Here is a 26,975-nt window from a genome sequence, read left to right as displayed (position 1 = left end):
ACCAGAAATCGGACATGCACCATTTTATTTTAGTGGTTTACGGCTCACTGCATCCCCTTTGCACATAGAGGCGTCACTGAAAACAAATGGCACTACAACACACTAACTTTTGTATGGTGCGTTGTGGGAACATGCACGATCACACAACACATAGGTATGAACAGGCCCTAAAAGGAACCGGTCAGGGTCAAAATATAGCACAAGCGCCACGGCTGTTATCTTTATCCTTCCTTCACCACTAGGTAGGGCACTGGCTTTGAACAAGTATGTGTATATCTGTGGTCAGGACACTTGCTATCCAGGTATATTTCAGGTCAGTGGCTCACAAAGCAGTCAAGAAAGGATAACAATTACAGGACAAGGTGCCAGCAATTTCACCTCCCATACTTCTGTTCTGATAAATTCCCTTCAAACCCTATCACAAGAGAACCATGGAGACTGCCACTATTGACTTCTCATTAAAAAAAAAAATAGCTGCTTGATCTTTTGGTGACGCCAAAACAAGGACATCTGACTTTTCTGAATTACATGCTTGTTCAGGGTCAGCAAACCAGAAAGAACTAAAGGAAGAGGGTCAGCATAAAGACAAATAACAAGCATTTTCCAAAGGTTAGCAGTTGCAGACACTGTTTCATTCATGACAGGCATTCTTTAGGCATACCCACAATAATACTGTAGAGTGTTTATGTCGTAACAAAGTGCTTGGAAAGCCAAACTGATTTTATTTAGCTTTGGAGAGAGTAGGGAATGGTTAAGAACACTGTCTGATTTTTTTTTTCTATTTCTATTTGGGGAAATTACTTTCTGTTCAAATGACACTGCAGGAGGTAGAGATTTCTGGAACAGGTTTTCACACTGAAAGATTTCCTCTCACCTCCTTTTCCCATTGCAACTCAAAAATGTTGGATTTCCCATGACTTTCTATATCAAAGACTATTGTCATCAGGACAAACAAAGAAAGTGGGTCCCCCCAGTGGAGACATAGATAGCAATAAAAAAAAAAAACTGTATATACTGTATGTTCTAAAGCTTCCCCATTCTATCTAAAACAAAGTAAAAAGTTAGTCGTTCACATATACATGTTAAATAGTTCTCCAGTAAGTTATTACTTTTGTCTAAATAGTCTACTGTGAAGAATACTGTTTTACATTTACATAAATGTTCACTGTTTTATGTGAAACACTTTTGCAAATGGTTTTAAAACCTGATCTCTGCGATTTGAAAAGTCTCATTCACACACCTTATCATTTATATCTCTTTATTCTGATGAGCTCACCTTGCTGACCAGCCCCTTATGTATATTGCAGATACTGCAGACAAGGTTCAGCACAGCAGTCAGTGTAGGAAATGGGGACTTTTTCCCAGGCAGGCTAAGTGGTGGTTTCCCTCCAGCACAACTTAGGGTCACAATGCTGCTGACAGACTCCGGGAGAGGACAGCAGGTAAGAGGGTAACACACAGCAGAGCAAGACCTGATAGAACAAGATTTATGGTGAAAGAAGACAATATTCAGGTCTGCTAACAGGACTGCAAAAAAAAGAACAAATAATTTGAACATTTTCATGACTAGTGATATGATGCTAAGAATGTGTACAGAACCATTTCATTGTAAAAAGTGTCCAGAAAGATGCTTAATAACTTGAATCCTTTTTTGTTTTACTTACACTCCCTTGAGTTCCAGAGCATTATCGTTCCAGCAATATCTTGGTTCCACACATTATACCTTTTGTAGCCTACCCTTCAGCCTGGTACACACATTCCTTTTTTGTTTTTCATTCAACCCAGCGGATACTAAGCAACGTTAGCATAATGATCTCCCCAGTGTCCTTTGTGTTTTGACAGGGGGACTCCCCCCTCCCCACCAGAACCCAATAACTACTGCAAGTGCTGACTGGATGCTGGTTTTCCCAGAACGTCCCTTCAACAAAAGCTGGTCCTTAGACTAGCTTATGTCGGAAGGACAGCTGTACACAAGGGCCGAATGCTTGCTGGTTCCTGCTGAACCGGCCAACATTCGGACCTTGCGTACCCAGCTTAACATATCACAAACTGTTTTTTCAGGGCAGATAAGGCTTTTATTTGGTAACAAACTATTATTAATACAAAAACAATATGTAGCGCTTATTCATCCCACTCTAGCATAAATAGTGATGTGGTGATAAATCAAAGTCCTCAAAGATGGCATATGGGGCCATAATACTTATCAATTATAATTGTTATTTATAAAAATTTTCGTTTTGGCTCCGTGGTGTCATTATGACATCTGGTTTGTTTTTAATCTCATGGTTCCAGTCTGTGGAGCGCTAGTTGCCATGACTCTTTCCCATAGTGTCGTTACTACATCCAGTTTGGTTTTTCAACCTGTAGTTCTGGTCTGTGGAGCGCAATTGACACAGGCTTGTTTCCGTTTGGTGGCTATTTATAGTGTGATGGATGTCGTAGGCCATGCCCCTGCCGACGTCGTTTTTATGACGAAACGCATCAGCTGGAGCTATGGCTTATGACATCATTACGCCGCGCACCGTGGCCATTTCGTTGGCTGGAAACTTCAATGATTTCATATGCTAAGTTCATTATATGTTTGTAAGTGTATTACATTGATTAAATTTCGGATATTTTAAATAATACACTATGAGGAGCCTTTGTTCTTTTTACACATATCCCATCATCTTTGAGGCCTAATACTGGATTATTGCCATCGAGATACCAGCTGTGGAGTTGTCCTTTTGGTGGAGAAGATCTATGATCTAATACAACCATTGATTCTCATACTCGCTGTTTATGACCGCATGACCTGTGGTTGTACTCTCTGGTAAGAGGCTGTGAGTGGTGATGGTGGAGGATAATTCTTTCTTTTTGGCTAAAGATATGGCTTTCATCCAATACACAGTCACACTTCATAGACTTTTCTTTGAGGACTTTGAATTATCACCACATCACTATTTATGTTAGAGTGGAGTGAATAAGTGCTACATATTGTTTTTGTATTTATTTTATTAGCTGCCTGCATTTCGTGTTAGCTGCTTTTGTACCTTATATAGTGCATTTAACGCACGTTCACATCATTATTTTTGAACAAACTATTATTTCCTAGGTTTTAACAAAGAAAAACTAATTGGCAATTACAGGGCTGCCGAAGCAGGTAATGTCACTGCAACAATCACAACTCACTACCCTTTACTGTATGTAGTTACTGCTCTGGAGGTAGCCATGTGAAAAGAAAAAAAAAGGTATTTACAAATTTCTACAATGTGCAAGTAATTTCTTCTCAGCCTTAGTACCCATCTGGGTTAATATTTTGTTATGTAACTAGCAAGTAAGCCTAAGAAAAGATCGAAGCCCATGCAAAAAGCCTTACAAAATGTATTTACTCTTTAAACCAAAAAAAAAAGAGTCTATATATTAAAAAAAGATATGGGGTAACTGTTTAGCGGTTACTCATGGAGACCAATTAGGTACAACATTTAACTGCCAACAAAGAATATTTTTGATGTGAGCAGCAGCGTTGATTTTGCGCCAGTCTGACCCAGCCTTAAATGCATGTGCACATTCACCGTCAGTTCTTGTGTTGTCGTTTTTTTACGCTTTGTGTCCCCAATGCGGGGGGGGGGGGGGGGGTGATGGTGGTGTCTAGGAAGTGAGTAGACTCTCATTTAGGGACATAGACATACCTGTAAGTAAAATCACTTTATTCAGAAATCTGTAGGGTTCTTTGCTATCCCTGTCCCTCTTAAGGAGACTCTTTCCACTGACCAAATAGGTGAAAATTAGACTTTAAATCTAAAAACTCTAAGGAAACATTTACCTGAGTAAATCCCACATAGACTCCACAGATGGCTGATAGAGTAAAGGCAGCAGAACATTTTCCGTCAACTTCTCTATTTCCTCATTGCAAAAAACAGTATTCAGAGAGGGCTGCAAAGAAAAAAATAGGTTATTGTCAGGACAGACTTGTATTGATGTACAAAAGCTAAGCTGTAAAAACCCTGCAAAAGAACTGTCCACTGCAAAGCATGGGATATTTATATATTTTTTTTAAAACTTAACAAATGTGCATCATGATAACCAAGCCAAATGTGTTTTTCACTTCAACTGTCATTTTGCAGCAACTGGAACAAAGGGAGAAGCAAAGAACATGTTGTGTAACCCATCAACTGTTGTTTATTCTAAAATGTGTTTATCTTTTCAACTGTCATTTCACAGCAAGTGGAACATGGAGAGAAGCAAAGAATATGTTTGTGTGACCCATCAACTGTCCTTTATTCTAAGCAACATGTATTCAATTTGTTTTTTTTCTGTGCAAAAATAATGACATCTAGATTTCTCATAAAAGAATACCTGTCAATGCCTATTGCAGTCACAGGGGATATTTACATTCCCTGTGATAGCAATAAAAGTGAAAGTGAAATGAAGGGGACAGTGTAAAAATAATTTTAAAAAATCAAAATAACTAAAGCATTGCCTATCGATGTTAAAAATCTATGTACTTTGTCGCCATTGCATGGGCATGCATAATTTCAAAGCATGTCATGTTTGGTATCTATTTACTCTGTGTAACATAATTAAGTGTTCTTCCATGGCAAGACCACTTACTGTTATCTCACATATATATTCTTACTATTATAGCCAAATTTACCACCCTAACTCCTCCCACAGTTTTTACACTACATAGACAGTAATATACCGAAACGTGCGGATTGTTCCCGATTGGTGTGCTATTACTTTGTGGAACGTTTCGCCAATGAAATATCGCCGTTTTTGTGGTGAACTTTTCTCATAGGAATGAATGGCGGAATGCTCAAAACTAGAGTGGGAGCTGACAAAAGCTAGAGTGTGAGATGAAAAATCAGGACATGATTTCTAAACTGCCATCACTCCCTCATTTTAAAGCCCACCTACACAAATCGTATATCAAAACGTTCAGCTATCCCTGCTGCCACTAAAAATGTCCACGGCTAAGCCATAGTCCTGATAGTTTTCACAATATGACCATTTGTTTGCAACTCACGCCGCCCATTGACATTCATTGAAACTCCACTCTAGCCACCTCAAATTTGAAGGGCAATTTCTAAACTGCGACTGTGCCTTCATTTGAAATATTTCAGAGACATACTATGCATCAAAATGTAGGTCTGGGTCTTGTGATTCTCACAATATAAAGCTCTTCACTGTAGGATTTACAGTTTTAAAACTACAACTGTTTGAAGATGGCAACCGCCAGTGAAGTCAGCAACTTGGAGCAGTTTGTTTATAACCATGCCTCTCCCCTTGCTGTAGAGTGAGTTGCCATAGGAACCCAGGTGTGTGAGCAGGCAGCTGAGTGACAAAAGCTACTCCGCCCACTCCAGTTATAGACTACTGGTGCAGGCAAGAACTATTCACACAATTTCACCAGAAATTGTAGCTTTTCTAGTATTTTATATGTTATCAAACAATTGGGCAATATATTGTGTTTTTGTGCACTAAAATTTTAAAAAGTGAATTTTTCCCAAAAGATTTGCATTTTAAAAATCGCTACACAAATACTGTGTGACGTAAAAAGTTTTAACACCCACCGTTGTATTCTCTAGGGCCTCTGCTTTTAAAAAATTAATGTTCGGGGGTTCAAAGTAATTTTCAAGCAAAAAAAAAAAAAAAAATGTTTTCATGTGAACAAAAAGTGTCAGAAAAGGCTTGGTCTTCAAGAGTGGGTGATGTGTGGCATAAGCTTCTAATGTTGGCCCTGAAATGCCAGGATATTAGAAGCACCCCCTCCAAATAACCCCTTTTTGGAAAGTAGACACTCCCAAGGTATTTGCTAAGAGGCGTGTTGAGTATGTTGCAGATCTCATTTCTTGCCACGTTTTTGGAAAACAAAGAAAGAAAACAAAAAATTTTTTTCTTTTCCTTTTTTTCTTTTTTGACCCTGTGACAAAAATTATATCTGTAAAATACTCACCATACCTCTTATCAAATTCATTGGGGTGTCTATTTTCCAAAGAAGGGACATTTGGGGGGATGTTAGTACTAGCATGGCATTTTAGGGCCTCCGAAACTGTGATAGGTAGTGGGCAAGTGTTATGAGGAAATATGCCCTTTGAAAGCCTGGAGGTGTTCATTGGATTTTGGGGGCCTGTATGTAGCTAGGCTGCCCAAAAGCCTCTCACATGTGGTATCCCCATACTCGGGAGAAGTAGGAGAATGTGTTTTGGGGTGTTATTCCACATATACCCATGGCATGCATGAGCAATATATCATTTAAGTGACAACTTTGTGTAAGAAAAAAAAAAAAATTCTCATTTTCGAAAATCTTGTGGCAAAAAATAAAATGTGCCATGGACTCAACATGCCTCTCCGCAAAATCCTTGGGGTGTCTACTTTACAAAAAGGGGTAATTTAGGGGGGGTGTTTGTACTGCTCTGGTATTATAGCGCCTTAAGAAATGTGCTAGGCAGTCAGAAAGTAAAAGCTGTGGAAATTCCAATATATATATATATATATATATATATATATATATTTATATTTATATACACACATACCATAGTTTGATTGTAATTTTTATTTACCAAAGACATGTAGCAGAATACATTTTGGCCTAAATTTATGACTAACTTTGAGTTTATTGGATATTTTGTATAAACAAAAGTGAAAAATATTGTTTTTTTTCTAAATTTTCAGTCTTTTATTGTTTATAGCGCAAAAAAAATAAAAACCGTAGAGATGATCAAATACCACCAAAAGAAAGCTCTATTTGTGTGAAAAAAAAGGATGTAAATTTTGTTTTTGGGTGCAGCATTACATGGCTGCACAATTACCAGTTGAAATAGCGCAGTGTTGAACAGCAAAAAAAATCACCAGTCATGAAGGGAGATAAACTTTCCGGAGGGCAAGTAGTTAAACAGTATGCTGAGCTATGGGATTTGCACCACCAGGAGACTTTACTGTACAAGAAAGCAATAACTAAATGTTCTCGAGCCAATTCCCTGCTACCCTCTGCAGAGGAGAGAACGTCAGAGAAAGATCGGCAGAGCTGAAGCTTTTCTACTTATCAATGTCACTGACAGTGAGACCTGGACTAGAGGGGGAAAGAGGGAGAAAAACAGCTGAAGTACTGCTGAGCCTGGGAACGTGTAGACTGCCAGGAGCTGATGTCAGTCATTCAGAGAAGAAAGGGGGTGGATCCCGACATCATAGTTGGGATGACACTGCCTTTTATTTCACAAGAAAGGGTGTACATTTCTTAGAACAGGAAATCATTTTTCATAGTAGCAGCTCACTAGGATTCAGATAATGCAAAACAAGTTGAAATGATACTTCTCTTTTAAGCAAGGGAATTGTTTTTTATTTCAAAATGATTAGTTCTCACCTGCAAGCTAGCAGCCTGGTAGTACGATGCAAGAAAGTTGATGGATGAAAGCGTGAGTGGCTGAAGCAGGTCCCAAGTGCTGGCATTTCCAACTTCTTGCAGACATCTACTCAGATAATCTTCCACTATAGGTCGTAAACCAGTGACATTATCCCATGATACTGCAGGTGGAGGAATCTGAGGTTCTGAGTCCACAGGAGTGCTGCAAATCAATAAGTTACACATGTATTAGTTTGGGGAAATACTGGCTACAGATAGGCTGTTTTATGAAAATTATAGGAGGTGTTAGTGGTGGCTGTAGCACATAAATTATGGCAGATACCTTTCCTCAACAAAACAAAAGCTAAAGTTGTCTGTGTATGTAAGATGGACTGTCTGTGTTGCTCCACAGCAACAGGTTAGATTCAAGCCTGTACTGGAAGATGATAGTTGAAAGTATGACTATCACAGGTTGCTGTAAAGAAAAGAAAAACAAAATCTTTCCCTCCATTGAACCTGACCTATGCTATAAAATATTCCTAAAGTAACAACAGAATCCTTTTGGTGTATTTAACCACTAGCCTACATGGCACTTATGCCCCCTTCCTGCCCAGGCCAATTTCCAGCTTTCAGCGCTGGCACATTTTGAATGACAATTGAGCGGTCATGCAACACTGTACCCATATGAAATTTTTACCATTTTTTTGAGACAGATAGAGCTTTCTTTTGGTGGTATTTAATCACCTCTGTGATTTTTCTTTTTTCTTAAACAAACCAAAAACCACTGAAAAATTTGAAAAAAAAAACTCTTAGTTTTTGTTTTACAATTTTGTAAATAAGTGATTTTTCTCCTTCACTGATGTGCGCTAATAAGGCTGCAGTGATGGGCACTGATAGGCTGCACTGATGGACACTGATAGGTGGCACTGATGGACACTGATGAGGAGGCACTGGTAGGTTGCACTGATGGGCATTGACAAGCATCACTGATGGGCACTGAAAGGCAGCACTGATACATGACACTGATAGGCGGCACTGACTGGCACTGTAAGGCAGCACTGACTGGCACTGATAGGCGGCACTGACTGGCACTGATTGGCATTGATAGGGGGCACTGACTGGCACTGATGGGTGACATTGAAAGGCAGCTCAGATGGGCACTGATATGTGGCATTGATGTGCACTGGTATGCAATGATATGTGGCATTGATGTGGCACTGATGAGCACTGACAGGTGGCACTGTTGGGGCTACACTGATCATCAGGGCACACTGATCATCAGTGCCCTGATGATCAGTGTACATGTCCCCTCCGCGGAAAGCAGATTACCAGCTCTCCTCACCTCTCTTGCTGTCTGCGAGAGGAGAGAAATGCTGATAACCGGCACAGCTGATCACATGACCGAGCCAACATCTTCGGCTCTTTCCGTGATCCATTGTGTCCCTGAGCAGCGCATGCACGGTGAGAATGGAAGGACGTCATATGACGTCCTATCAGAACGAGAGAACCACCTTGCGCCTGTCATTGTACTATATGGCGAGCGGAAGGTGGTTAAGTACTTGGGTACATGTATGTATTTGGGGCTCACATCCCCCAATTACTTTAGCCATTTCAACCATGAAAAAGCCAGCTGTGCTTAAGGGAGGTTCATAAAAAGGGGTGAGTGTGGATGGAGGAACAAAATTCACAAAGAATTAGTTTTGCATTTACATGCATTTGCAAAAGCACTTGGAGGTAGTGTAAGTTTTTCAAAAATGGACTGGGTGGGCTTTAGCGCTCAGACTAACAAGAGGAACATTGTTTTTCTCACATTTACTTGCATTAATTTTGATAGACATGTTATTCTGTTTCTGTACACACTAAATTATAGTATATTATTATAGTCATGGGTAAATGTTGTGTTATATTCAATAGGTGTAGTAGCACTGAACCAGTTTTCCATCTTTTAAATTGTAATTTTTGTACAAACGTGTTAGCATGGATGTTTTTGCATTAAGAGTAGTTGGGTTGGCCATAAAACTTATCCCTGTGCCCTTGTGGGGTCCCACTGATCGTAGGCTTAAAGTGTTTCTAAACCCAGGACCCTGCATTCACTATATCTGGTCTCCCACAGTACACAGAACATGGAAATGCAATTATTTTTAGTAAATATAAACTGCTAAATACCTTTTCTCATCAGCAGTTAGAGCAGTCTTGTGACTTCTATCAGCGTCCAGCTGAGCATATGTTAAAGCTTGTAGGAGGAATTTTCATTCTGTTGTAGGATGCAAAACCCCTGACTTCTGTCTGGACAGTGCTTATTGGCCCTGTGCTGATCACATGCATTCTCCCAAGATAAAAAAAACCTCTCTAAGAGTACACAACAAACTGAGCATGTGCAGAGTGTCTCTACATGATATGTCTTATCAGGAGATAAGAGGGGGGCACTGGAATTAGGGGAGGATCAGAGAAGTCGGAATCAAACAGCAATTTTACCCAATGCAGAAGATAACCCCTTAGGTTCCACAGTGAGTATAACAAGCATGCTTTACGGCATATACAGACTGATTTTACTGTTGTGGGTTTAGTAACACTTTAAGCTGTAAACAGGACCTTGACTTCTCTCCACATTGAGATTAAAATGGCAGTAGACTCTTTTGTAATACCTTTACCTATAGGTAAGCTAATAATAAAGCTTGCCTGTAGGTAAAATGAACATCTTCTATATGTGAACCATTTAGGAGATTTTAGCTCTTTTTGAGAGCCTGCGCATGAGCTCTGAAGGAATGGTATACCCGTGCCTTTCCTTCAGAGCACTGTGCCGTGGCCCAGGACTCCCACGTCCATGCGTGGGAGTGACGTCATCGCGGCTCGGCAGTCAGACAGCCGGAGCTTGTGAACCTGGAAGGAAGACCAGGTGAAGATGGAAGCTCTGTCAGCGGTGACAGAGAGCCGCTGGAGGGCTTCATTTTAAGGTAAGACTTTCATAATGTGCTAGAATGTGATGCATACAAGCACATTATGATACTACATTGCAGGGGAGTTTTTTTTTTTTCTTACCTGCAGTTTACTACTGCTTTAACTCTACCTCTTCTAGTGCCCATGCCATGTCAATCAACTGTCAAATACCAGGACCTCTAATGCCACTCTGGCATTTGAAAATTGAAAAAATGGGATTGGTATAGCACTGGAGGGAAGATCATGCAAAATCTTATTTCGGCAAAATGTAAAACTTTTTTAGGCCAGGTCATTTTAATAACCCCAGACCCATTGCAGGTTGGGTCAGCTTTCCGTTAATGGAAGCCTATACCAGGATGTATATCAAACATGATATTGCTGACCTCCAATTAAAACTGCTAGCTGCACGGAATATAATGCCAATCCAACTGCTTTAGTACTTTCTTAGTCCCTGACCTGTGATAAACATTCCAAATTCATAATACGGTATTCATATTATACTGATTGCAAGCTTGCAAAATATTTGGGTTTTAAGATTAATCATAATTAATATTAAAATGTGTGATTGGCCTTGAACCAGCGATAGTGCTAAATTCTTCAGTTATAGCTGAGATTGGATTTAAGCTAACTAGCTGTAAACTGAGCATTCTATAGAAGGGCATAGCTGGTTACAGGACTCTAGTGTAGAATGTCAAGGGTGTTAGAAGTGAACCAAAATAGAATTAGTATGCAATAATATATTCTAATAGTATCTGTGTGTATTTAGTTTACGTTTTATAAGTTGGTAATATGTGTTACATATGTAGATTTTTGGTTATACAACATTATTGAGATATTATGTTGTAAAGATACTTTCTTAGTTTATATTATCATTTTAAACAGAGACTTGTCATATGAGTAGGCCGATTGCGAGCCTATGGAGCAAATACATATGGGCTTGTCAATCAAAAGACCATATATGCAGTGTCCCCTCCCTTCAATGAAATTGTTCTGCTAAGCAGTATTGTTTGCCATACAAGGTTCTAAGATCACGAATTATGACGTATACAAGCATCATAAAAAGGCATCCTAAAAGATGGGCGCCACACACGGACACGGGGACACACACAGACACTCATACAAACACAAGCATGGCATAAAGATGCTATGGTTAATCACAGAAGTGACAGACTAGAACCGATGCATTCTCTAAGACAAGAGCTCATTACTTCCATCTTCTTCCTCCTTCTCTAAGACCAGAAGCTCCACAAGACAAGAGCACATGGACAACGATCATGAAAATAATGGTGACACATCTTTAAACTTCTGTTTTAATATTTCTGTTTTACCTACACGGAACTACACTTTATTTTTTACTCTTTAATTATTTGCAAAATCGCCTATAGACACTGAAGAAGTATTATATGTGTCTCAGAAAATTCTACAAACTGGACCAGCATGAAGATCAATAAGTCCAAGTGAAGTCACAACTTAACCTGCATGCTTGTTGTAGATCAGTGGCTTGGAAAGTACAGAAACCACTGATCCAGCATGAAAGCCAAGCAACTGACATTCTCAGAGACAGAAGAAATAGCAGCTTTCATTATTCCTCAGTATATGTTTTCTTAAACAGACTTTAAAGAAAAAAAAAAGTCATGTATAAGAATTCAGGCAAAGGTTGGGGACTTTATACTAAAATAAAAAATAAGAGATACAAGGGTATTCTACAGGAAATTGGGAAAATAAAAATGAGGTGTTTCCTATAGCAAACTTCAGCTGCTGTGTCTCAAACCTAAATTAGAAAAAGGTTCCTAAATCCAGAATAACACAAGCTATGATTCACGCAAAGGTGGAAGCCACAATTCTTGACACGATCCCTAAATTCTTAAATGTTTGGAGCCCCTGGGTAGAATGTTTCCTCCCACCTACATTGACAAATCCCTTCTTCTTCCTTGATTCCCATACAGTGCACATTGAACGCTGCCTTTGGCCCACTTTACATGACGCCAGCGCGCCACCATGCTGTTCTTTACCACTCATGGAGTCATTGCTGTTACCCTTTTTCTCCCCCTCCCCCTTGTCCTCACCTACTCTCTCTCCGATCCGCCTCTAAATATCCTAAATTTTTCACGATGTTCCAGTGAGTCATTATCCCAACTGATTGAATTTACGAATCCATCGCTGCCAACCCCTAATCACTTGATATCATAAGAAACTTTGCATTGTTTTTGTGATCTTCTCTTTCATCCTCACCATAAAGACATTGCAACTGTGTTGTCTATTCCCATTGTTATGTTGTCAGCACATTCTTTAATGTATACTGATGATGTCTCTCTGCCCTTGTTACATTGGTTTCACTGTTAATAAAAAGTTTGAACAAGAAAAAGGTTCCATCCCCCACTATGAAAAAAAAAACAAAAATAACTGTAGGACAGGATCCAGTGTACACTGCTTAAAATTATCTACCATTTTATTACCTGTGTAGCTGTGCTTCAAGCTCAGCAGTGCAGCCCGCTGTCTGAGTCACATGACTGAGCAGGGTAACTACAGCAGCCGCACGCTGGATGGAGAAGGCTGCAGAGGAACTGTTTCCTTTACAGGAGGAAATTATGCTGGGCAGGGACTGAAGAATTCTTATCACAGCTGGGTACAGCTCTCTGAAAGACAGGAAGCATCAAATCATACATTTTCCTTTTATTTTCACATAACAATTATATTTTCATTATATTTTATAACAGATCTACATTTCCAGAACATCTCTGCAGCAACATTTGAAGCAAACTCTTTTGTTGTACTCCTACAACAGAAGTACAATAAATGTACTCCAACGTACCTGGCAATCACAATCTTCTGCAGGAGCGTGCATGGCAGGCGATCAGTGTTAAGCCACTGTCTCACAATTAGAAGCAGCATTGTCAGCCTGCCAAGCATACTCTTTCAGTCAGCAACTGGGTTACCCTGTCAGGGCTGCAAGAGGCATGCAGAGACCTGATAGGTAGCCCAACAGCCATTTGAAGGAGCTCTGAAGAAGACCAACAACGCTGCTGCTACTGGTTAGCAGAGGCTACGCTTTGTCAGCCTGCAATAGGAAATGCTGCTATTAGCAGAAACTCCAGGCAAGAAACTTTGCAACAGATTGACAAAAAAATGTATATGCATAAGAAAAGTGAATAGAGTGAAATATAATGCCAAACATATTGGAAAAATAAATGTATGGTTTACATACACTTTATTAACTTGGCTTCCCGAGCTTTGTTTTGAGATAGGCCTTACGAGACTCCCAAAGAATTGTTGGGAAGACGTTTTCAACATCACTGTCCCAAGTATTGCATATCATCCTTTAGTATCCTGCAAGTGGGATCTGACAAAGGATTTGTTAAGCCTCCATCTAAAGTTTCTCAGCTCTGTATCCCCTACTGAAATACCTATGTTGGCTAAAGCCAGGTCTGATAATGTAAAGATATGTATAGTGCCCTAATAGACCTATTTAAATTTACCGGTATAGGAACATATACTTTAATAACAGCCAACCTGTATAAATCACAAGCTTGTCCATAGCCAGCAGCAATAGCCCAGAGGCGGAAGGTCTCAGTACTCAGTTTCTCTGCCTCCTCTCTCAGCAAAGGAAGGTCTTTTGGTTCCTGCACAGCAAATCTGCTCAGGTGGCTCTTCATTTCAAATGTGTGCAGCTGAAGAAACAAGGAGAAATAAAGTTTTTACTGTGAAATGGAACCATGAAGATATACAGTAATTTCAAAGCTCTCTTTTGGCCCTACTTCTCCTGTGGGTCACAGATGTGCACTTTGTTCTGCACTCCTGTGCCCCAGATTCAGCTGGCAGCAGGCTAAAGTCTGCTGTCGGCTAATGTCACTGTGCCAGTCCAGGTTCTGGAGAGATACCGAGTTTAATGTTGGGATCCACCTAGATTCCTTACCGGCAGCTGGCACAGTCTCTCAGCAACTCACAGCCACTCCAGTGAGCACTGGAAGGGCAGTGCAGTGCTCGCTGAAGACAAAAAACTAAGCAATCAGCTTTCTTTGATCACTCAGTTTTTGGTCTTTGAGGCGGTAGAGGACAGCTAGGTGATTATATATGTTTTTGGGGTTTTTTTAAGATTAATTGGTGAAATTTTCAAGGTTTAGTATATGTGGAATTCATCCTTCTAAAACAGATAAAAATTCTTTAGGCTACTAACAATCAGAACTATGGGAAGCCCCATAGTAACTCTACAGGTGACATCACTTCCCACGCATTTCCCAACCATTGTTGACTGTCTCCAGCACACAGGGGGCGCTGCTGGAGACCGGACCGGAGCAGAGCAGGTAAGTATAGCGATTTTTTCTTTATAGAGCTGGATAGATTAGGCTTAGAATATGGCTGTGAGTAGGATTAGAGTTTGTTCGGTTTTGCCTTTACTTCCACTTCAAAAGATAGCTCAGATATTTGTCAGCCTTCATACTGCCATCGATACCTTATTTTCCTCAATAGTTAATAAAACAGTATTCTCTACATCTCCTGCACATTTGCTCATAAAAGAAACAAAGGAAGCCACTCGAAAGAGAAATATAACAAAGCCTACTATATGACCAGTATACGCTGTTGTATGTGCTGTTGCTATAGTGGTACATCCTTGAAACACCCTGAAGTAGGATTTAAACAACCTGTGACATCATCCACCTTAACATCCAGAAATCAGAGAGACACTTTCATAATAATTATTTCCGAATACTTACTAGTCTTGCAGCTGAATGTCGGCTAGAAGATGCTAGCACTCTTAGAAACTTCATAGCAGCTGAACAAGGCACACCATGGACACTAGTAGGTGCCACGTCTCCGGTTTCCATTGGCATACTCCACTGCAAGGGCAGAAACTCGCGCACTATTGTCTCTATTAATCGTGGACAATCCAGAAGCTGAATAGAACAAAATAAGAGATAACAACACAAATCATTACTAAATTTGTATAAATTTAATATATTAGGTACTTTTATATATAACACAGAAAGCCACTTACAATAGTGGTTAAGAAAAGCTTAGGAATAAATGTCCCACCCCAATCATATAAATACTCTACGACCAGTTTGATCTGAAGCTAGTTAACCAATCAGCATTTTTCTAGTCTGTGGAAAAAAACCTGAGCACCTTAGGTAACACACACACAAACAGGAGGGCGTAGTCTCTATGCAGATTGTGTCCCTGGTGCAACTGAATGCAGGACCCTAGCACTACAAGCTGGGAGTGACAACCACTTAGTAACTTCACCACCTAACTTCCCCAAAGCCTGTGTTCCAGACATCTGTAATTTTTCATTGCAATGCACATGACAAAGCAATTCCAGGGTACATGTGTTTTCTAGGAGGAGGGAACAGCAAAAAATATCTCCTTTCAGGCATGACAAATACCTGTTAATCTTAACAAAAATGCAGTGAACTTGTCATTTCCTGTGAGCTGACCATACAACAAAAACATTCTTATTTTGCTTCTTTAGACAACTAATCCCATCATCCCACCATGCAATGGAAATGAAGAGGACAAATTTGAAGTTCAGCCTGTGTGACAACTCTGACTCCTATCATAGTCATAGATAGAGTGGGGAAGTGAGTACAGTCCTCAGGGACAGGAAGTGAGCTTTTCGCAAGATTTCAATGGGAAAATAAAGGGAGAACAAATCTAGGCACCTCATCGTAGGACTTGGTAAGTAGAAATAGATGCTTATTTTATGTTTTAGTTTAGATTTGCTTTAACAAAACTTCAAATAAAAATGTAGAGAGGTGGGGGAATCACTGCTGCAACTCATTTATTTTTTGTGTAAATTACAACTATGAAACAATGAGCTTTTTTTTTTTTACAACAGGTGATATTAAAACATGAAGAGGAGCCTAAAAATCCATCTGCCGGCCAGAAATAACAATACAACATATTCATATTTTATTCAATATTTTCCAACTGGCAGACAAAAAATAACAAACAATATTTTTTCATTTATTTTTTAGTCTATACCATAAATATATGTACAAACCACCACACATTGCCTTTTAGACTTCGTTCACATCATGTGCAGAGACGTGGGTTTTTCTGCACACATTCCTGCAAGGGCACAAAGAAAACAATTGTTCTCTATGTGCCCTCTTCACAGCACAACATTAGTATCAATTTTTTTCTGAGCAGGAATCTGAAACATGTATAAAAGTCACTGAAATGGACCTGAAAATTGATGTCAGCTCATGCCTCTCTAAGTGAAATCCACATTTTTTTTCCATCCCTTCTTCTGCACTTTTGTGTGAGCAAGGCCTTAAGTTGGTTTTATAAAATTTCCTTAAAACAATTTGAGGGGGGTGCATACTAATGTGAACCAGGGCTTTACCCACATATGGCAAAGCAACACATTCATTTAAAATGGACAAACAAATCCTCCCCAAGCCCACCCCCTCAATACTGCAGCACCTCCTGTGTAGATCCCTACCTACAAATTCACTGAAATCCAGCCGCCTACGCAATAACATCCCATGAACGTAGCTGTGCTGCAGGAGCAAGATCTTACTCTAAGTCTATGTGACGTTAAGGCTCCTTGCACATGGGAGTCATAATTTACTGATGCTTACTCAGAAACTTGTGGCACCGTTGTGCAAGGGGCCAAAAACTGTGTGTAAAGACCCAAGCAATGCTGAGTATAGGCAAGTAAAAGTGTGGAGGCACATCGATGAGTAAAATTCTACTTCATTGCACACGGCATCACAGGTTCTTGTGTAAGGCCTCGTTTAGCCTAGCAGTTGGAGGGCAGCAAAAATGTGTGGTTGAGGTGCATTTTTTCTGCCCACTAAATTCTCCCCCCTTAAGCTCCAAAAGGTAATGGGATGTTTTTCATGCCACGGCTGCGATGCTTCACTTCACGACAGAGTTGACCTGACACGCCGTTCGGTGGACAGCAAGCCTACCGAATGCTACACATGCAAATCAATGGGGAAGCACCACAAATGCCCTGCAACAATGTACAATGCACATGGTTGCGGCGCGATTGTCAACACAAATGGGGTTAAAACAGGAGGTGTCGCATTGCTTCCTCACTGCCTATCAGTAGCCTATGGAGCACTATCCAAACATGGATCAGGCTTCAGAGACGAATGCATGTCTAAATGTACCCCAAACATCAGTAGATTATGACGCTCGTGTGCAAGGGGCCTAAACGAGTAAATACAGTGGGGATCGAAAGTTTGGGCACCCCAGCTAAAAATTTGTATTAATGTGCATAAAGAAGCCAAGGAAAGATGGAAAAATCTCCAAAAGGCATCAAATTACAGATTAGACATTCTTATATGTCAACAAAAGTTAGATTTTATTTCCATCATTTACACTTTCAAAATAACAGAAAACAAAAAAATGGCGTCTGCAAAAGTTTGGGCACCCTGCAGAGTTAATATCTTGTACTGCCCCCTTTGCAAAGCTGAGACCTGCCAGTGTCATGGATTGTTCTCAATCATCGTCTGGGAAGACCAGGTTATGTCAATCTCAAAGGTTTTAAATACCCAGACTCATCTGACTTTGCCCCAACAATCAGCACCATGGGTTCTTCTAAGCAGTTGTCTAGAAAACTGAAACTGAAAATAGTTGACGCTCACAAAGCTGGAGAAGGCTATAAGAAGATAGCAAAGTGTTTTCAGATGTCAATATCCTCTGTTCGGAATGTAATTAAGAAATGTCAGTCATCAGGAACAGTGGAAGTTAAAGCAGGGTACCCAAACTTTTGCAGACGCCATTTTTTTGTTTTCTGTTATTTTGAAAGTGTAAATGATGGAAATAAAATCTAACTTTTGTTGACATATTATAAGAATGTCTAATCTGTAATTTGATGCCTTTTGGAGATTTTTCCATCTTTCCTTGGCTTCTTTATGCACATTAATACAAATTTTTAGCTGGGGTGCCCAAATGTTCGATCCCCACTGTACATGAGTAAATTACTGCACTCAAATGCAAAATGTTTTGTTTTTGTTTTATTGCTCTGTACCCAGTGCTGGGCAGGTACATGTGGACAGTTAGAGAAGGCAATTAAGGACCCTCCAGGATTATACACCCACCTCTCCCTTCTTCCCCACCACACTGGGGTTAAGAGAGATACTGGCCACTTCAAGGCATAGAGTAGTTCTGTCATATGTAGGTGGGAAGAGAGTCCTCAGCCTTGTGTAACACCAGCTGCACAGAGCTTCCTCTCTTTGCTCTTGGATGCTGAATGGCGTGGAGTACATGTTGTTGGAATTTCTCCACAGTTCTTACCTGGCTGCAGGCTGCTGCAGAGTGACGAGCCACCCTTGTAAGAATCTCCAGGATATTCAGAACAGCGGTAGGCGACGGTCTTACAACTTCCAAGATATATCTAAGCCGATGTAGAAATTTTGTCTTCAGGAGACCCTACATTACAAAGAAATTGTGTTTGAAATAAGACACCAAGAGACACTGAGCCACATACAGAACACAACTTATTAAAGGGTTAAGAGTTGACTGCCATGGCATAGCTTATCATTAACTTCCATACCACAGAGGCAAGTAAGGATTGGCAATTATGATTGATACTTTTTTAAATGTACAGAAATGGGGAATACTTATTTTTCCCCTCAACAGAACTCCAAATTTGCCCAAATAATTCTAAATCCCTTTATCAAGTTAACTATGTAAAGGAAATTTGTACATTCTGTATAAAATTGTATTCTATTCTGTATGCTTTGCCTGGGTATTGTACACTGCACTTGTGCACAGGGCACTAATAAACAGAACAGTGATTTTGAAAGATGCTGAGTGTATTATTTTGTATCTGTTCCCTACTGCAGTATTATTAATTTATTATTTATTTCAGGTACTTATATAGCGCCATCAATTTACGCAGCACTTTACATATATATTGTACATTCACATCAGTCCCTAACCCTCAAGGGGCGTACAATCTAAGGTCCCTAACTTACATTCATACATATACATACTAGGGCCAATTTAGACAGGATCCAATTAACCTACCAGCATGTCTTTGGAGTGTAGGAGGAAACCGGATTACCCGGAGGAAACCCATGCAGGCACAGGGAAAACATGCAAACTCCAGGCAGGTGGTGTCATGGCTGGGATTCGAACCAATGACCCTAGTACTGCCAGGCGGAAGTGCTAACCATTTAGCCACTGTGCTGCAGTAGTTATTAATGTGGAACCACTAATCAATATGAGGATAGGAGTTGCCTATCTATAACATCAGTATTAATGTCCAGAACAGATGGTGAGCTTTGCCTTAAGAAAAGGAAGAATAGTGCTGGTTAACAAGTTATATGAAGCACACATCTGCTGTACTATATCTAGAGGCAAGAGGGTATAGACACACGTAGAGAAGAGATTATACTGGTCAGTCAATATGGGCATTACATTAAGTTTTAAGGGAATGAGAGGTAAGAGGGTACCCTAAGAAAATGCCAAGTACAAGAGGAGTGCTAGAGAACCGAAGGTGCGGTTCCGCCTATACTGAGCCCCTAGATAAATGGTTAAAGTGGACAGGGATCCACAATGGGTAACAGGGTTACCAAATCCAAAGGAAGTAAGAATCATGCAGATTAAACAGCTATTTTAGCAGGATGGATGAAGTATGACACTAAAAATGTAACATTAGACATCAGGTAAAAATTTTATGCTAAAGCAGAGTTCCAGCTGTAACTGGTAAAACTGTAACTGCTGACTTTTAAAATAATGTCCCTCAGTCCAGCAGTGTCCTCACCACCGCTGGTTTCACCACCCGTATTCTCTTGCTGGTGCCGGCATCTTCAGTGTGGGCACCCGGCTATGACAGCTTGTGGCTCCACAGCTGGGTGCCCACTGCGCATGCACGAGAAGCGCTGCGCTTTGTGAATGGCCCTGTAGTCTTCTGGGACCTGTCACATGTCCCAGAAGACTACGGGGGGGGCAACTTCCGCTTCCGATCGCCTAGGCGATCGCCGCGGAAGTGGGACCGGGTACCTGTCAAATTTGGGTACCAGCTCCCCAAAGGTGCCAATCCTTAATGGGGACCGAGGGACAAAGACTTAAAGCGGAACTTCCCCTTTTGGGTGGAGCTCCGCTTTAAGTTGTGGAATTAATTTAGAGTAAGGCACTACAACTAGTAAATTCTAAAACATGGGAAAAAGCCAACACAGAGAAATGAGAGTCAAATTGTATAGAAATAATATAATTTTTGACCCTGTCCCAAACAGAATACTTTATATATGGTCAGAAAAGGAAGATGGGATGAGCACTATGGCTGATCATAAGAGCTGAAGTAAGTGAAGTACGAGATTACAGTACATGGGATGAAGGGATATCAGAGAACAAAATAAGGAAAACTAATTTAGGCATGAAAATTTTGAAGAGAGTTAAAAGAAAGTGAGATAGTCATATATGTGTATGAATTGGTCTCCTGATGATGTGCGTGCACACGTAACATGTAAGGAGGAGCCCGGACATCGTGACACTACACCGCCGGAGCCACGTGGAGGCCCGGCAGGCATCTTTACTATTCCTAGGGTTAGTTCTCACTACACCTAGATGAATCTTTATCTGTATATCGTGATTTGGATACGTTTTACTCGCTTGTAATAAAATTATTTTGCAAACCTTACTACACTATGGGCATCCTTCCCTAACTCCCTGAGAGGAGTGCTTATTTTCAGAAGCCCTGTACCAATATTCAGGCACCGTACCAAGAGGTGGAAGATTTCCTGTAAACAGGCAGTTCCTTCCAGCCAGCCCCTTTGAGGAAACCTCTGGTTACCTGGATCTGTTTCATGTCCGCTGATTCCTCTCACCAGACGGAAGGGAGGATTGCCCAGGCTGACCAGACCTCTGATGAGGAATTTTATACAACGCTCACATTCATTTTATTTCTGGTGAGTGCGCATTTTTATCATTCCCCACGGAGCACCACCAGCATCCATTAGATTTACTTGGCACATTTTATAGACTCTATGGACGTTTTATTTGATCTCATTCACCATTTCTAGCACTGCACTGTTTTATATTATTCATTTCTGATGTTTACAATTTTATTAATTATATAGATATATTTTATTGGTTTAGACAACCTTTAGTTGGAAATGGAAGTTAGGTTATTGGGAAAATCTGCAATTATTATTATGATTACTATTATACAGTATTTATATAGCACCACGTTTGCACAGTGCTTTACAATCTAAAGGGAGACGGTATTTTTACAATAAAAAACAAGAGTATTAAGAGGGCCCGGCTCATAGGAGCTTACAATCTAATAGGGTGGATATGTGGTTTCTTTAGATTAAGATGCGGTGGTTATATTGCAGCTGCCCTAACACTTAACATGGCCTAAATAGACGGGATACATGAGAACGTTTCTAAAAAAGAAAAGAAATCTAAAAGTCTTATAGTAAATTGATGTGAGAGTAATAGATAAAATTACAGCTCCATCTCACCAAGTCCACACATCCTGTTAGGATACATGCCACCTGCTGCCGGCTGTTTAATAGTTTTTTTGATCTGGCTGATGATTTTCTGTTCTTTCATATAGATTGTTGATACTTTTTGTTTTTATGTATTTTTAAATCCAAAGCAGAATGTGTGGACTGTCAAATGATGTGTGCCTTTTCCTCCTACGTACGGTGCTAAGCTAAAGAAAACTTTGGATTTACAGGCATCGTTGTATGACCACACGGTTGTAATATATTAATTTGTGACTTTGAAAAAAATACGCAAGATGGAAACTAAGGACTTGTATTATTTAACCCCTTGCCCTCCTGAGCATTTACCCCCCTTCCTGACCAGACCATTTTTTGCGTTACGGCGCTTTGTTACTTTAACCATTAGCCGCACGGCCAATGGCCGTTTGGCGGCTTCAGAAGTGTCTCTCCGTTCCGGGTACATGCCATTTGGCGTGCTCCCGCACATGCGCCCTTTGCGCTAATGCAGAGCGGCGCAGCAGTGCGATCTGTCACCGGCCGTGCACCTCGGACACGGCCGATGACAGATCCGAGTACTGGCTCCCGTTGCAGGTACCATGTGACCTGCTGTGACCAATCACAGCAGGTCACATGACAGTTGTATACAATGGATGGCTTCATTCATGATGCCATCCATTGTATACTAGTGCCTAGCTGTGAATGGTCACAGCTAATCACATGCACATGTCATGTGATTAGCTGTGACCAAATTACAGCTAAGCACAAAAAAAAAAAAAAAAGCTGAATGAATCGATTTCATTCAGGTAAATGCTTGCTTATAGCAAAGTAATTCTTTGCTATAAGCAAATTGTGTAAAAAAAAAAAAAAATACTGATCACTTCCCCAAAGTAGTACAATGTACTACTTTGGTCATAGTAAAATATGAAAAAAAAATCTTAAAAAAAATAAAAAAAAATGTAATAAAAATTAAATATAAAAAAATTTAAAAAAATTAAAAAAATATATATATATATTTTTTTTCATACTGTCACCAGTCAGTGTCCCTGTCCACCGCCATGCCAGTTATATGATGACGCTGTACTGCACTGGTGACAGTATGTCATTTGGGGATATCTGTACTATTCTGACATTCTTGGACCTCAAGAAATTAGATTGGCTGTCAGTACTTCAGGATTGATCAATATTCAGATCTATACCATAGTTTGTGAACTCTATAACTTTCCTACAAACTAAAAAATACATCCTAATTTGGGTTATTTTCACCAAAGACATGTAGTAGAATACATCTCGGCCTAAATTTATGAAGAACAATTATTTATTTGTAAACTTTTATAACAGAAACAAAGAAAAATGTGTTTTTTTTTTTAAATTTTTGGTCTTTTTTTGTTAATTTAGCAAAAAATAAAAACCCCAGCGGTGATTAAATACCACCAAAAGAAAGCTCTAGTTGTGTGAAGAAAATGATAAAATTTTAGTTTGGGTACAGTGTTGTATGACCGCGCAATTGTCATTCAAAGTGTGAGAGCGCTGAAACCTGAAAAATGGCCTGGGCAGGAAGGTGTAAAATTGCAGGGTATTGAAACGGTTAACTGACAATTGCGCGGTCATGCAACGCTGCACCCATATGAAATGTACGTCCTTTTTTTTCCCACAAATTGAGCTTCTTTTGGTGGTATTTGATCGCCTGTGCATTTTTTTTTTTGAGAAAAAAAAACTATATTTTTGAATTTTTGCTATTTAACATGTCCAGTAAAATTTTTTTTTAAAAAATCAAATTTTGTCATAGATTCAGCCCAAAATGTATTCTGCGACATGTCTTTGCTAAAAAAAAATCCCAATTCGTGTAAATTAATTAGATACTGGAATTTTTTTTTTTTTTACTAATAATGGCGGCGATCAGCGACTTACAGTTGTGTCCAAAATTATTCAACCCCCACTGAAATTGAGTGTTTTGGCCAGTTTGACATTGCTTTTGATCATTCAGTCATCTTGCTTACATTTACATTAAAGAGGCACTTGTAGGTCAGACAAATATAACATAACAGTTATAATGAAATAACCACAAATGTCTTTTCTGTGCTCACAGCATTATCAGTTTTATTCAACCCCCAAGTGACATTCAATCTTAGTACTTAGTACAGCATCCTTTTACAGTTATAACAGCTTTTAAACGTGAAGCATAGCTTGACACAAGTGTCTTGCAGCGATCTACGGGTATCTTCGCCCATTCTTCATGGGCAAAGGCCTCCAGTTCAGTCACATTCTTAGGCTTGCGCACTGCAACTGCTTTCTTTAAGTCCCACCAGAGGTTCTCAATCGGATTTAAGTCTGGTGACTGCGATGGCCACTCCAAAATGTTCCAGCCTTTCCTCTGCAACCATGCTCTAGTGGACTTGGAGGTATGCTTGGGATCATTGTCCTGTTGAAAGGTCCAACGTCTCCCAAGCCTCAGGTGTGTGACGGACTGCATCACGTTTCCATCCAATATCTCCTGGTACTGAAGAGAATTCATGGTACCTTGCACACGCTGAAGCTTCCCTGTACCTGCAGAAGCAAAACAGCCCCAAAGCATGATTGACCCTCCACCATGCTTCACAGTAGGCAAGGTGTTCTTTTCATCATAGGCCTTGTTCTTCCTCCTCCAAACATAGCGTTGATCCATGGGCCCAAACAGTTCTAATTTTGTTTCATCAGTCCACAGAACACTATCCCACAACTTTTGTGGTTTGTCCACATGGCTTTTGGCATACTGCAGTCGACTCTTCTTATTCTTTGGAGACAGCAAGGGGGTACGCCTGGGAGTTCTGGCACGGAGGCCTTCATTACGCAGTGTGCGTCTTATTGTCTGGGCTGAAACTTCTGTACCCACATCTGACAAATCTTTTCTCAGTTCCTCAGCAGTCACACGGGGACTTCTCTCCACTCTACGCTTCAGGTAGCGCACAGCAGTCGAAGTCAGCATCTTCTTTCTGCCACGACCAGGTAGCGTTTCAACAGTGCCCTTTGCCTTGAATTTGCGAATGATGCTTCCTAAGGTGTCTCTTGGTATGTTTAACATCTTTGCAATCTTCTTATAGCCATTGCCCTTCCTGTGAAGAGAAATCACCTCTTCTCTTGTCTTCCTGGACCATTCTCTTGCCTTCACCATGTTTGTAACCACACCAGTAAATGTCTAGAAGGAGCTGAGTATCACAGTCATTTTAAAGCTGCCTAATTGGTGCTTATTATGCTTGATTGCTGCTCGGTGACATCCACAGGTGTTTTCAATACCTGATGGAAAGCACCTGTATGAACCTCTGTTCTTCAGAGTGGTAGTCTTTAAGGGGTTGAATAATTGTGGCAATGAAGAAACCACATAAGAACCATTTACTACTGTATTACATAAACAATTGATGTCATTTTAGTTGCATTTGGGTAGTTACAACGTCCTTGTAGGATTTGATTCTGAATACAATTCCAAATGTACACTATAGTCCCTAAACCCCTTTACAGCATTGGGGGTTGAATAATTTTGGACACAACTGTATAACGGGGACTGCGGTGGGCATTCTGACACTGGGGGGAAATTGACTTGGTGTCACTGACATCCCCAGTGACACCAATAGAGTGATCAGTGCTAAAAAAAAAAAAGCACTGACACTGTACTAATGGCACTGGGCAGGAAGGGGTTAACATGTGGGCCGATCAAAGGGTTAACTGTGTGCTGGGAGTGTTTTACTGGGGTGCTTGGTGATTTCCAAGCATCACCTACAGGGAGGAGAACGGTTTTGTTTACTAACAGTTCTCCTCCCTGTCAGCTCGGGCACACTGGTTTGGATGGCTGTGCACAGCACACTCATCCAAAGCAGTGTGATTACAGGGAAGCACACTGGCACAGCCCCTAGTAAACCACTCCCAGCACACAGTTAACCCTTTGATTGTCCATGTTAACCCCTTCCTGCCCAGTGCCATTAGTACAGTGTCAGTGCTTTTTTCTTTAGCACTGGTCACTGTATTGGTGTCTCTGGGGATGTCAGTGACACCAAGTCAGTTCACCACAGTGTCAGAATGCCCTCCGCAATCCCACTGTAAGTCGCTGATTGCTGCCATTACTAGTAAAAAAAAAAAAAATAAATCCCAGTATATATACTGCCATTTGTAATGCTATAATTTTCACGTAAACCAATTTACATGTATTGGGATTTTTTTTTTAGCAAAGATGTAGCAGAATAAATTTTGACATAAATTTATAACGAAATTCGATTTTTTAAAAAATTTTTACTGGACATGTTTAATTGGAAAAAGTAAAAAATAATGTTTTTTTCTCAAAATTGTCAGTCATTTTTATTTTTTATAGCAAAAAAAATAAAAAATGCATAGGCAATCAAATACCACTGAAAGAAAGCTCAATTTGTGGGAAAAAAAGGAAGCAAATTTCATTTGGGTGCAGCGTTGCATGACCATGCAATTGTCAGTTAAAGTAACACAGCACTGTAACGCAAAAAATGGCCTGGTCACTAGGTCACATGTTGTTGTGTTAAGGCCACACGGAATTTAGAGATCTTTATCTGTTAACTCGGCAGACAGATAGCGACTTCTGCACACTGTGCGCTTCAGCATGCGCTGACCTCGTTCTGTCATTTTACGTGGTCTACCACTTTGTGGCTGAGTTACTGTTGCTCCCAGTTGCTTTCACTTGGTTATACCACCACTAACAGATGACTGTGGAAAATTTAGTAGCAAGGAAATTTCACAGAGGGACTTATTGCACAAGTGGCAACCTATCACAGTACCACGCTTGAATTCACTGAGCTCCTGAGAGCGTCCCATTCTTTCACAAACGATTGTAGAAGCAGTCTGCATGCCTAGGTGTTTGATTTTATACACCTGTGGCCATGGAGGTGATTGGAACACCTGAATCCAATGATTTAGAGGGGTGTCCCAATATAGTGTGTGTCTAATGCAGGCCATAGATGGGGAGAAAAACTGCAGATTTTTCTTTTAAAAAACGAAAAATCGGTTGTTCAAGTGGCCGACGTTACCATCAATGGTAAAAAAAAAAATCGGCCGATTTTCTACCCGTCTAGAGCCGGCAAAAAGTGTCCCTGCAGAGAGCTCTGCTATTTCTTTGACAGTTCTCTGACAGTTCCTTGACATTTATAGAAGTTGCAACAATGTATCTATTTGTTTCCATTTAGGATACAGATGTTTTTATTCGGAAACAAATAGATACAATGTTTCAACCGCTGTAAATGTCAAGGAACTGTCAGAGAACTGTCAGAAATAGCGGAGCTCTCTGCAGAGACACTTTTTGCTGGACTGGAATT

General features: G+C 40.2%; 1 protein-coding gene across 2 annotated transcripts in view; it reads right to left on the bottom strand.

Annotated features, from left to right (window-relative positions):
* The window catches only part of RPAP1 (RNA polymerase II associated protein 1), a 111,035-nt gene that overhangs the window by 26,744 nt on the left and 57,316 nt on the right, over nt 1-26,975 (bottom strand). For both annotated transcript variants that reach the window (XM_089686921.1, XM_089686922.1), the window contains exons 13-19: nt 18,509-18,643; nt 14,974-15,153; nt 13,772-13,929; nt 12,718-12,897; nt 7,346-7,547; nt 3,806-3,915; nt 1,277-1,472 (exon numbers count right to left, since the gene is read on the bottom strand). In XM_089686921.1, the coding sequence (XP_089543047.1) occupies nt 1,277-1,472; nt 3,806-3,915; nt 7,346-7,547; nt 12,718-12,897; nt 13,772-13,929; nt 14,974-15,153; nt 18,509-18,643 (1,161 nt within the window). The remainder of the gene's footprint in view (nt 1-1,276; nt 1,473-3,805; nt 3,916-7,345; nt 7,548-12,717; nt 12,898-13,771; nt 13,930-14,973; nt 15,154-18,508; nt 18,644-26,975) is intronic.

Source organism: Staurois parvus, unplaced genomic scaffold, assembly GCF_062004578.1.
Source record: "Staurois parvus isolate SC_StPar_1 unplaced genomic scaffold, SC_StPar_1.0 ptg000414l, whole genome shotgun sequence".
Lineage (NCBI taxonomy): Eukaryota > Metazoa > Chordata > Amphibia > Anura > Ranidae > Staurois > Staurois parvus.
This window is presented reverse-complemented; position numbering and strand designations above follow the sequence as displayed.